This window comes from Brienomyrus brachyistius, chromosome 18 (genome assembly GCF_023856365.1).
Source record: "Brienomyrus brachyistius isolate T26 chromosome 18, BBRACH_0.4, whole genome shotgun sequence".
In the NCBI taxonomy this organism is placed as follows: Eukaryota; Metazoa; Chordata; class Actinopteri; order Osteoglossiformes; family Mormyridae; genus Brienomyrus; species Brienomyrus brachyistius.
Window position 1 is genome coordinate 10,036,031 of NC_064550.1, and position 13,140 is coordinate 10,049,170.

The window sequence follows — 13,140 nt, forward strand, 5'->3', positions numbered from 1 at the left end:
ATCTTTATGTCCAGAAATGGCAACATTTCTTTGACACCCTCACCGACGAGAGTGATGTGTAAAGCACATGTGCTCTGTGTACTGCTGCAGTGCAGTGTGGCGTGTGAGGGAACCAGACTGATGCACAGACGCTGATCTAGATCAGCGTTTCCCAATCTGGTCCTCGGGGACCCCACAGACAGTTCATATTTTTGCTTCCTCCCAGCTCCCTGCCAGACAGTCCACGTTTTTGCTCCCTCCCAACTCCCGAGCTGTTGGGCGGTCCCCAAGGAGTTGGGGAAACGCTAATCTAGACTGTGTAGAGATTTGAAGCAGCCATCTAGACTTGTTGCAGTATATCCCTAGAATGAGCTCCATGTTTGTGGGTTAGATGGGAGGTTTTCCTGTCCGTCAGGCAAATCTTCCATGTCATCGATGGTTGCGAAATCAAAGTGTTTCCGTTCGGCGTCTCGCATTGTGGTTTGGCTTCGGATGGGACGGTGTACAGCTGCCCCTTGGAAAGGCCGTCCCACACGGAGAGTCGGAATCGGCCTCCCGGGCACGTTCAGCTGGTAGACACAGCGCCTCCTGGTGTCCGCTGGACGTGGAACTGCGTTATTAATTTCCTTGGCCACCATTTCTGTCTGAGTCTAATTTTAGAAGCTCTTAAGGATCGGAGGAGCAGTGGGCTGGAGAGAGAAGCATTTAGGAGGCCATCGCCTTTATAACGTTCTTACGTCTGCCCTCTTCCTGGCTGCTTTCTGCATTCATACAGGTTGCTTCTTATTCATTTCAGTTCCATAAAATTATATAACTCCTGATTCTACTAATCTTTGCTAATCTAGATGTTAACTATATTAAGGTAATGACTACAAAATAATACCTTTTTAAAATGTATTGAATCATTTTATTTGTGTGTGAATATATAATTATTAATGGCATATATAAAAGAGTACATTTTAGTGTCTGTTTTACTGTTAAACCTGTGACTGCTCAGCATTGGTGTATAGGTGGGTATATGTAACTATATGGTGCATACACACCTTTTATTTAAAAAAAAAAAAAAATGTGGATTTACTGTATACCCACCTAAAATTGTGAGAAATGTATGAGAGTCTGAGAAGTGCAAGTGCGCAGTTATATGGTGTAATATGGTATGTTGGTATACCCACCTACCGAGTCAGCCCTTCCCTTAACGCAGCTTGTGCGTGCCAACATTCCTCAAGCATCATGCTTGGTGCTTTTTGTGGTTTTTGTCCAAATGGCGTGTGTGTAGCCCCATGCCCTGCTTGGAGATGGGCTCGTGTGGAGCAGAGTGGGGGGAGCCGGAGCAGAGCGGTGAGAAGGGTGTGGCTAATTGAGTTCATGTCGTGTGGCTGCCTGCTGTGATGGGATTTGTACGGCAGCTCTGGCTTTGGGGGCACGACTTGCTCGTCGTCCCCCCGACCCACAGTGGCCAAACATGGGGAAGAAACCATCTCAATTCCATCCTTTGAGCTGGCATGGTCACTCAATGGATGTCTATACACCTCCAGACTCGGGGGTGTGAATGCCAGCCGCTCTGTGTGTGTGTGTTTGTTGGGGGGGGGGGGGGGGATTTCACGCCCCTGTCACGCCGGTTTCCCTCTGTGTTCCAGTTTCCTCCCACAGGCCAGAGACACGCAGTTAGGATAATGGCCATTGCTAAATTGCCCATCGTGCCCTGTGTGACAGGATGGCCCTGTTGGGAGGCCGTGGCACAGCGGCGAAGGGCAATCAGCATGAGGCAGTCCGGGGGTAATCAAGTGCTGAGGGGAGACGCCCCCCTCCATGTTCTGCAATACCCACCCTGCACTTGGTGTCCCGAGTCCCCATGACGCATAACTGTGAGTTTGAGTGTGCATTCAACCTACACGGCTCAGGCTGTACCTCCCACCATCTATTCCCAGATAAGCGGTTAGAAGATGGATGGATGGATGGATGATGTAGGACTTGAAGGGCTATAAACACAGGGTGTCACAGAATGGGTGGTTCTCATTTAACATCAGCAAGGTAAATGTTCATAAAAATGTTGATGTATTTGTGAGTTATATGTCTGTGAGTGGGGGGCGGCATGATGGTGCAGTGGTTAGCACTGTTGCCTCACACCTCTGGGACCCGGAGTCTCTGCCTGGGTCACGAGTTTGCATGTTCTCCCCATGTCGTCGTGGGGTTTTCTTCAGGTACTCCGGTTTCCCCCCACAGTCCAAAAACATGCTGAGGCTAATTGGAGTTGCTAAATTGCCCGTAGGTGTGCATGTGTGTGTTAATGGTGTGTGTGTGCGCCCTGCGATGGGCTGGCCCCCCATCCTGGGTTGTTCCCTGCCTCGTGCCCATTGCTTCCGGGATAGACTCTGCACCCCCCGCGACCCAGTAGGATAAGCGGTTTGGAAAATGGATGGATGGATGGATGATGTAGAACATGAAGGGCTATAAACACAGAGTGTCACAGAATGGGTGGTTCTCATTTAACATCAGCAAGGTAAATGTTCATAAAAATGTTGATGTATTTGTGAGTTATGTCTGTGAGTGTTTGCTGAAGTATAATGTGATGTATAATATTGTGAATAGAGTTAAATGTGAATCTTGGCCAGGTAAAGTGTATACGGAGGTGGCCTTGTCAGCGGGAGCCCTCTGGGAAACAAAGAGGCACCAGTCCAGTCAGCTGCCAGGCAGGACGCTGCTTACGGCTGACTCCACGCTCCGCCTGGCAGAGTGCCCGTTTAGGGTGGGTTCAGGAAGCAGGTGATGGAGACTGACCCGGAGACCATGGCCTTGTTACCTGACTGAGGTCCCGCTGAGGTTTTAAGGCCTGTCCCAGATATCCTTATATGACATCACCATCCTGGATTTTTTTTCAGAATTCTTGCAGAGGAACAGAGAGAATTATTGCCTGGTTGCTTCTGCGGAGTCTAGCAGCATTGGGCTGTAACAGGCCAATCAATGTCTTTGCATTTCACGCCGTTTATTTGTCTGTTTACTAACCCCCCGGTGTTTTTCTAGTTTTCCTTTTTGTCTCGTCCAGTCCGGATCGATGGCCGGCGGTAATGTACGGCACATGGGCTGGCCAGGTGACTGACTGGGCAGTGTGCGTGTTTGCGTGTGAGTTAGGGCATGTTGGGAGAGCTACTGTATTCTCAGCAATTTCATGGCACGAAATTGGATAATTGTTTCCCAACCCCCCCCCCCCCCCCCCCCCCCGGAGAGGCGGCTAGAAGATGGATGGGACCGTTTCACCCCATCCTGAAATACTGCAGAAGGGAGACACATCTTAATATTTAGAACATGTCAGTGAGAAAGCCGGGACTGTTTCCCTCCATTGCGCTGCCCTCTTTGCTTTGCAGTACCCCCCCAATGATCCCTTTGTACCTTCCGTTTTCATAACTGAGGCCCCAGTCAAATCATCATAAAGGTCAGACCACCTGTTGAGGGGGGGGGGGGGAGCTTCTCCGGAACGTTCCTGATGTCTCATTTCTTTGAAATCCTGATTCCGTCTCTCTCCCAGACTGTCAGTTGTTTGAGGTGACCTCGGGTTATCTTCTGCGTGTAGCCAGAAGCAGTGCTGACACACCATGATTGGCTTTTATAATCGCAGATCATCTGTGTGTGTGTGTGTGTGTGTGTGTGTGTGGAACAACTGGAATCTGTACTGTGTTCCATACTGCGGATTCAGCGGTGGGCGTCAAATTCAGTCTAGGTCAGCAAAAAAAAAAATGATATAAGGAATAGCACTAAAGACGAACATACTGTAGCATTTGCTTACTAAATTCTGTGTACTGTTTCATGAAGCACTCCAATGACTCTTGTTGGCTACAGCCATGCCTTAAATATCCGTACACCAAGGTTCCCCAGTTCCGGTCCTGGAGGGCCAGTCTGTGTCACAGTTTGCGGATTTCCCTGCTCAGACATACCTACTAAACCTGGTAATTAGCTGGTGAGCTGAATAAGGTGTGTCTGAGCGGGGGAATCTACAAACTGTTTCGCAGACTGGCCCTCCAGGACCCGAACTGGGGGGCACTGGTGTACACGGGTACCTTCAACTGAACAACCTATGGAAAAAGGAAAAACCCCACTGAAGTCGTCATCAATTAATCCATGTTTCTGCTGCTTACATTGCAACAGAAATGAACTATTCACAAGAAAACGACGCGCCTTCCTGAGACATTAGAGCCTGAGTCCTTGTAGCCCTGCCCCTTTACCATCATGTGGGTGAAACTGGTGATTAGCTGGTTGGCTGCGTCACAGCCAGTGTGGGCTTCAATGAGCTCCTGTATCCTCTCTGTCAGCTGCAGGGGCATTTCTACCTATTGAAAAGATTATGGGCTAAGTCAAGTTTACTTGGGGCTTGACCTTTGTTTTGAAGACAATTGGCATTGGGACTAAAACACTTGGGGCTATAGCCCTGAGCGATCAGACCTAACGACACCCATGGTCAGCTGGAAGATGTTAAATTGTATGCAAGGACATGAACATCTAAAGCCAAGACAGACGGCATAAAACGCAAGGCAGCGTGGAATAAATACCTTTAAACACAACCAGAAGTGGAAGGGAAAGGTCGAGATGATCCTTCACGGAGCTCTCGATTTTGCATGGCGTTGGACATTCTCAGATGCGACCCGTTTAAGCGTAGCTAAAGTGAATTGAGTCCCGTTCTGGTGAGGCCTCGGGAATCCTTCCCGGACCGTGAACTGCGGAGCGCTAAGTAAAGTCGACGATGACTAACAGCCACCGAGCAATGCGACGCCGATGAAGGGATGCCTTTGAAGTGTGTGCGTCAAAAGATCACGAGCCCTTTTCCGGAGAGAACCGTCTATTGTCTGCGAAGTAATCAGCTGGCAATAAAAAAAAAAATAATAAAAAATTCTTCGCCGGCATTTCTGAGGCAAATTACAGTGGCGTAGTTGAAACTGAACTGACTGTGGATGCCGAATAAAGGCATCATTGATGCAAGATTCTCTGCTGCAGGCCTGTGCGGTTATGTGGGGAAAAATATATTCACTCATATTACCGAAGTAATTTCCCGTTTAATTGGTCAAGCTGAATCTGTATTTAAAAATGGACTGAAGCTGACGTCTTTTTTTTCATAATGTAGGGAACAAGTTTGATTTGCGTACAGAATTGTGTGGTTCGGCTTGAAGTAACTACTAGGTTTAATGGCAATTACAGCATGGTTTATTAATTTATTAGTGCTGATGGAACCGTTCCGGATCAAAGGCTTTATCCGGTAGCCCTCACGGGCTTCTCGACGTCGTAACGGACTAAGAGTACAGCACAGTCACTGTTTCTAATTAGCCTTAGTGTCTGTCAGCACGAGCCTGAATGGATCCCCATATACACCATAACGGAGTGTTGTACCTATTTGTCTTCTTAACAGCTGACCTTTTTTTTTTTTTTTTTAAAGTGCCAGGCTCATGATTCTTTGCGGCAGGTATTGATTTCTGCGTTTTCTCCCGTCGCCGAACCAGCTGGAAGCCACAGCGCTCTGTGCTCGTTTCGCTGGTCTGCGGCTCTGCACTTTAGCTCTGGCTGGCCACCCTGTTCCGTGTCGTGCGACGTGATTGTTTGTTTGCTTAATCTCACATCTTCCTTTTTTTCCTCCCCCCCCAGGGCAAGGAAAGTGATGAGGATGATGAGGTGGCCGTTAGCCTGGACAAAGACCGCTTCATGGACGAGTTCTTTGAGCAGGTTAGGCAGCGTCGTTTGCTTTTGTCATGGACTGTTGTCATTTTATGGATGGGGGAAATATTAACGCAGGGAAATCCAGACACTTCTGCGAAGCCTCATGCCTCTTTATAGCCAAGCGTCCTGTACGTCTCTGTGCAGGTGACGTAACTTATAGCTATTGCAGGTTTACAGTACACTTGGATTTAGTGAGATTGGGTCCTGGGCTGACGCTGAGCAGAATCATTTTCCAGTTTATGCGGAGGATAAATGGTGTCAGATCAATGGGTGGACCTCCCTTTTTTTGCGGGAGGGAGAGGGCAATCATTAGTTTTTATAATAATTATGCTGCCAAGCTTACTGATTGGCAAATTTTGCCGGCAGGATTTCCGAATACCACAGTATACCCAGAATACCTCAACCAGGCCCATTGTGGGTATTTGTGTGTGATGCACTGGTGCCATGGATTCCCAGGAAAATAGCGTCAAATGAAGTTCTCTGTGTCAGTGAGCAGTAGTAAGGTTTTTAGGGGACAGGGGTCCAGAGTGAGAGATCAAGCCCTGGGAGAGGTTCAGACACGCTCATGGTGTTTTACTTAAAGAAAAATGTGCTGAGGGCAGAAGCAAAAATGATTGGTTCAGAGTGATAACCAATCAGATTATGGAGGATGTGGGTCCAAGCAACTAAAGGAGACGTGACCAGGACATTTGATTTCTTGGACCTACCTCCTCCATAATCTGATTGGTTATCACTCTGAACCAATCATTTTTTGCTTCTGCCCTCAGCACATTTTTGTGTAAGTACACCTCCCACGAGCTTCAGACGCGTCCTGGAGCCTCAGGCCTGTCGCTTATGAGTGATTCAAAGCTTAGATTAGTCTGCTTTGACCCACTTTCTACACTCTGCAGTACTGATGGTTCAGCGGTTCAGGGAATAATAACCCAGAGCTGGGACTTTGTGGAAAGAGTACATGCATAGGGTGTGTGTGTGTGTGCGTGTGTGTGTGTGTCTGTTCTCTGTGTGCGTGTTTGTGTGTGCGTGTGTGTGTGTCTGTTCTCTGTGTGTGTGTGTGTGTGTCTGTCCTCTGTGTTCGTGTGTGCGTGTGTGTCTGTTCCTGTTCTCTGTATTCGTGTGTGTGTGTCCTCTGTGTTCGTGTGTGTGTGTGTGTGTGCGTGCGTGCGTGCGTGCGTGTGTGTGTGTGTGTGTCTGTCCTCTGTGTGCACACGCACGCAGTGCGGGGGTGACACTGGCCCTTAAGCCAGTTATCGATCCAGAGGGTGATGCGGCAGTTCCCATTAAGCACAGGTCTGTGAGATGGATACAATCAGGGACTGTATAGTGGGTCCCGGTGTTATAGCATGTGTGGACCATATGTTATAAAAGCATCACCATTAGCAGTTTAAAGCCATTCATCGTTTTTCACGTGCCAGTTACCTATTCGGGCATCGGAGGGCTGTCACTATTGATGTTCTTGCACCCACACACACACACGCACTCATTCAGTTACAGACACAACTGGAGGAAGCAACCATGACAACCCAAAATAAACCCTACAGAAAAGAGGGTAAATATCACAAACTCTAAAGGGGAGAGGGGCCAGATCTGACCCCACTGTGCTGGAGGCTGCCTAGTATTAGCTTAAAATTAGTCGGTCACAATTAGCTCTTGACGCAGGCTTTTGTATTCTAACTGTCTTGTAGGAGCCAATGTTATTAGATGCCAGTCATCAGGCCAGGTGGATTCTGGTAATGAGGTTCAGAGTGTCTGTAACATGAATATGAAGGTTACAATCAAACCCATTTACATACAAATCAAAGCTAAAAATCCTGGCACAGTGGTAAAGCCCTAAGCCTGGTTAAGTCAGTGTGAGGTCTTTTATAGAAACTTAGCTATAAATTAAAATTCTCAAGAAAGTTGATTATTCGTCAGTGGTCGGATGATATACAGGTATCCGTCGACTTGCATTCTATCGAGTAACATCCAGTCGCATTTACATTCCAGCTCCATAGTAAATAATATACACTGATCGCAAGACTTCTGAAAGTGGCCATAGTGCGTCGTTAGCAGGAGTATCACTTAGTGTAACAGGTGTAGGGGAATGGGCAGCACTGCCAGCCGTATGATGGCCCACTATCCACATCTAACTTATAATACAGGGGAATGGGCAGCACTGCCAGCCGTATGATGGCCCACTATCCACATCTAACTTATAATATAGGGGAATGGGCAGCACTGCCAGCCGTATGATGGCCCACTATCCACATCTAACTTATGATACAGGGGAATGGGCAGCACTGCCGGCCGTATGATGGCCCACCATCCACATCTACCTTATGATACAGGGAAATGGGTAACACTGCCAGCCGTATGATGGCCCACTATCTACATCTAACTTATAATACAGGGGAATGGGCAGCACTGCCAGCCGTATGATGGCCCACTATCCACATCTAACTTATAATACAGGGGAATGGGCAGCACTTCCAGCCGTATGATGGCCCACTATCCACATCTAACTTATAATACAGGGGAATGGGCAGCACTGCCGGCCGTATGATGGCCCTCTATCCACAGCTAACTTATAATACAGGGGAATGGGCAGCACTGCCGGCCGTATGATGGCCCTCTATCCACATCTAACTTATAATACAGGGGAATGGGCAGCACTGCCGGCCGTATGATGGCCCACTATCCACATCTAACTTATAATACAGGGGAATGGGCAGCACTTCCAGCCGTATGATGGCCCACTATCTACGTCTAACTTATAATACAGGGGAATGGGCAGCACTGCCGGCCGTATGATGGCCCACTATCCACATCTAACTTATAATACAGGGGAATGGGCAGCATTGCCAGCCGTATGATGGCCCACTATCCACATCTAACTTATAATACAGGGGAATGGGCAGCACTGCCGGCCGTATGATGGCCCACCATCCACATCTACCTTATGATACAGGGAAATGGGTAACACTGCCAGCCGTATGATGGCCCACTATCTACATCTAACTTATAATACAGGGGAATGGGCAGCACTGCCGGCCGTATGATGACCCACTATCCACATCTAACTTATAATACAGGGGAATGGGCAGCACTCCAACTATCATCGGAATGAGTTTAAATGGTTAATTAACATTACTACATACATTCCAATTTGATTGGTTTTTAAGTAAAAAAAATTAAGATTTATATTGTGGATCGTGATTCTAACCAAAAATATCATGATATGACATTTTGGCCATCTTGCCCACCACTGTTGTGTCGCTTGTTCAGCATTATGTTTGCTTGTTTGGTATCGTGTCATTTATTCAGCATTTTGTCGTTCAGCATGATGTTGCTCATTCGGCATTGTGGCGTTTGTTCGGCATTGTGGCGTTTGCTTGTTTGGTATTGAGGCGTTTGTTGTGCCCTCATCACTACTGAGTGCTGTCTCTGAGCACTAGGCCACTTGCCCCAGCAGGCAGGCGTGAGACTAGCCACCCCCCACCCGCATGCGTGCTGCCACCACCGGGGCCCGCGGTCAACACCCCACCCACTCTCCCCCTCCCGCGAAGAACGTGGCTCGCATCATCTCAGCACCCAGCCGCCCACACCCCCTTGAGTCCCGGGTCTCGGCAGTCCATTCTACAGTGAATTGTAACATGGCTGCGCAGATTCGCCTACGCCTACCCACATGCTCACGCAGCTGCAGATCTGCTTAAACACACATGCCCAAACAAATAAACATATATATATATACTCATGTGTGCGCCAGAAGATGTAAATATGAACACAGAGCCGCACTGGCCTCCCACATGCCCGGCTGTCATGATGGTGACATTCCTGACTTTCCACAAAAACAAAACACAGCTTCTGGCAAATAGGTGAACACCAAAAAAAACCCTCTGAGCTTTAGCAGAAGACAGCAATTACATTCTCGAGGCAGCGAAGCCTCTAATTAGGAAAGTCCTGTGGTCTAAAGCAGGGGAGCCGACAGCCGAGATGCTAATGTTGTCACTGTGAGCCGTAGCGTCACGAGGCCGGTGGCTAATGCTACTGTCCTACGGAGAGAAGGGCCTTTGTTACTGACATGTGCATTGTGAGGTGGTATTAACAGTGACGTATAAGGGGAAGCGTTCCGCTTTAATGTGTTTAAGCCCACTGGCCCTGAAATGGACACACATCTGACAGCTTTCAGCTGAATAGCTGTCTGACTTCTCAACTTGAAAAAGGCAAAGTAACCGTCTCTCCGATGGAGAGAAATGCCAGAAAATACTTTATTTCAAAACTGACGTTTTCTCCCCCCCCCCCCCCCCCCCCCCACCATTGTGTCATAAAGAAAATGTCTGGCTCTCTGTCTTCTTGCTTTACTGAAATATAAGTGGTGAACTGGACATTTGGCTTCAAAGATTTGGAGAATACAGATTTTGATTCCTGCAGTTATTTTCCAAGCATGGGGGTGCCTTTGTAACGTCCTTATCGGTGCCCTGACATGCAGGCTGTGGTTTCAGTGATACGAAGTCTGGCTGCTTCAGTAAGATTATCAGCTATATGAGCGGCAAATATTGTGTTGCCTTTCGACAAAATCGCCAGGCACACAGCAAACGAGAGTATGTCAACATAATGAGATGGCATGCACGCTAGCTGGAATGGATTCATGGATGGGTCAAGTATTTCATTTGCGATAACTCGTGGGTCTGGGCTGGCAGCTGTGGGGGGGGGGGGGTGTCTACAAACAGGTGTTACCTCCAGCAAGGGGATGGTGCAGAGTGTAATGCATCAGGCACTTCTGGTTGGAGGTTGGGTGTAGTGGGAGGTCAATGACATGATGGAGACGGTAGCCAGATGGTCTAGCACAGGGGTACACAAACAGTCGATCGCGATCCACCAGTCGATCTCGGAGTAATTCTCAATCGATCGCGAAATGCGTTGCAACTTGCAAGCGTCCGTGCACGTGCACGCCCATTTTTCAGTGTGCAGCTAATCGTGTACTGTAAACCTTTAGCCCGTAAACAGGTCAGAAGCCAAAAGATCAAAAACGCATCATTTTCATTCAGAGCGGGAAGAGGATTATTTTCTTGTTTACTCAAATTCAAAGTCCATATGTCTTATGTGCAATGCAAGCGTGGCTTTAATGAAGAAGGGCGATTTGGAGCGGCATTTCAAAACGATGCACAAAAGCTACGAGACCGAGTTCCCTGCAAAAAAAACAGCCACACGCAGCCGAAAGGTGCGAGAACTGAAAAGTCAGTTAGCAGCTCAGCAGTCTTTACCCAACTGCATCTTCCCAGTGCCAGCGGCCCCACTAAGGTAGAGAAATACATTCATTTACGCTTTTTCAATTTGGAGAATTACCTGGATTTGTCTGGATTTGCTGTATGCATGTTAACTATGTAGAAAGGTAGCAGCTAGAGTAATAATAGAGTAAAAGAGTAATAGCTATGGCTCCCTATTTGAACTGGAAGATCTCTGCACACTGGCCACTTGAAAAGTAGATTTTGAGTTAAAAAAGGTTGGGCCCCCCTGGTCTAGCATTTTGCTCCCCATAGGTGTGCGACACGTAGATCAAACGATAAGGAGGTCATCAAGATGGTCTGCCTGACTCCCGAGACCCACCCCTCAAGAATTTTCCCCTTTAACTCTTGAAATGCCGTTTCTCACAGTCCAGCTCCCAAGAAATGGTCTCAGAGGCGCACTGAATATCTTGCCAGAAAGCCCAACCCTGAGCTTCGCGCTAGTAATGCCTTCAAGCATTAATGAACTAATTGGAGAAAACCAATCAAGAGTTTATTAGAGAAATGCAGATTTAATTAGCAGGACAGTTGAGTAGCTAATAGGCAGCTGAGATGAGAATGAGAGGACGTTACTCCGGGACCCGTAATGGCGGAGGGCTCGCCTTGCAAGCGGAGGGTCTGTCATCCTCTGTTATTGGACTTTAATAGGGCTGCCCTGCTCATTTGGTGTCCTCTCTTCTTAATGCAGTGGCTTTAATACATTGTGATGCTAATTTGATACTCAAGCCCTTCTGATCTCTAGGGGTGTCTTCCCACCTTTAGTGCCATTTCCACCTCAGTCGGGCCCGTATTTGACAGACAGGAAGACTTTGTAGTGTAACAGGGGTTTGCAGCAAATGAAAATGCACCAGAACTTGGGACCTTTTACCGTTTAATATGTCATAAGTAACTAAGGAATCACTGATGATTGAAAATTCGGAATGTATTTCATTATCCAGGCGAAGACACCAAGAAGGCAAAAACAAGGCTGTCCTGATACTGACGTCAGTCATCTTCATCCAGATGAAAAGCCAGATTTGTCTTCAAAGCATAGACCTAAGTAACGGAGGACAATAAGCAGGCAGATGGCAGGAATAAGACTTCAGCTCAGACGTTGGAGAAACGCCAGCAGTGAGGAATTCCGAGAGCTAGCGGAGCTAGTTGTGTGTGTGAACCCAGCCACCCCCTGCCGCCGTGACCTTTTGGGTTCGCGGTGAGGTCGTGGGGGGGGGGCCATCTTGACAATGCCGTGTCTGAATATGGACCATCAACCCCTGCTGGCTGGTACAGACCTTAACATACACAGTTCTAAGTAGGTTAAAATTTTTACCACAGAATGTTTTTGAAGACCACTGCGTTGTGTCGAATGGCAGCTTAAGCTCCGTTTTCAGGAAGGCTTCATCGCTATGGTTACAAGTGATGATGTTGCACCAATTCATGTCCGAGCAGAACAGACCCATAATATGAAGTGCTTTCTTTTTATTTGACGACGTTGGATTCTCGATCTACAGGTGGAGGAGATCCGGGGGTACATCGAGGCGCTCTCTGAGAAGGTGGAGGATGTGAAGAGGAAGCACAGTGCCATCCTAGCTGCGCCTAACCCGGATGAAAGTAAGATTGCATACTTGGTTTTGATCATATTCAGTCTCTAAATTGGCATTCAGTCTCTATGGTGGTGCAGTGGTTAGCACTGTTGCCTCACACCTCTGGGACCCGGGTTCGAGTCTCCGCCTGGGTCACATGTGTGTGGAGTTTGCATGTTCTCCCCATGTCGTCGTGGGGTTTCCTCCGGTTTTCCCCCACAGTCCAAAGATATGCTGAGGCTAATTGGAGTTACTAAATTGCCCGTAGGTGTGCATGCATGAGTGAATGGTGTGTGAGTGTGCCCTGCGATGGGCTGGCCCCCCATCCTGGGTTGTTCCATGCCTCAGTCTATTGCTTCCGAGATAGGCTCCAGACCCCCCGCGGCCCAGTACGATAAGCGGTTTGGAAAATGGATGGATGGGGATGGATGGATGTATATTGGCTCTCTCAGAATCCGTGAGTGCATTCATTTGTTGGTTGTTAACTAGAGCTTCATTCATGGGTCACGTCTGGGTTAAGTCGTTTGATAATCGTGATTCGTATCGGCCTTGTACGCCCGAGGTAAGTGTTGCTGAAAGTAACAAGGGTTTATCTTGGCCAACTGCAACATGAAGAAGTTTTGTTGACCCTTCCAGGTGCA

At 47.9% G+C, this 13,140-nt stretch overlaps 1 protein-coding gene across 1 annotated transcript in view; it reads left to right on the forward strand.

Moving 5' to 3' along the window:
- The window catches only part of LOC125712464 (syntaxin-1A), a 76,131-nt gene that overhangs the window by 8,028 nt on the left and 54,963 nt on the right, over positions 1–13,140 (forward strand). Inside the window, exons 2-3 of the mRNA XM_048982497.1 lie at positions 5,605–5,682; positions 12,428–12,527. Of these exons, the coding sequence (XP_048838454.1) occupies positions 5,605–5,682; positions 12,428–12,527 (178 nt within the window). The remainder of the gene's footprint in view (positions 1–5,604; positions 5,683–12,427; positions 12,528–13,140) is intronic.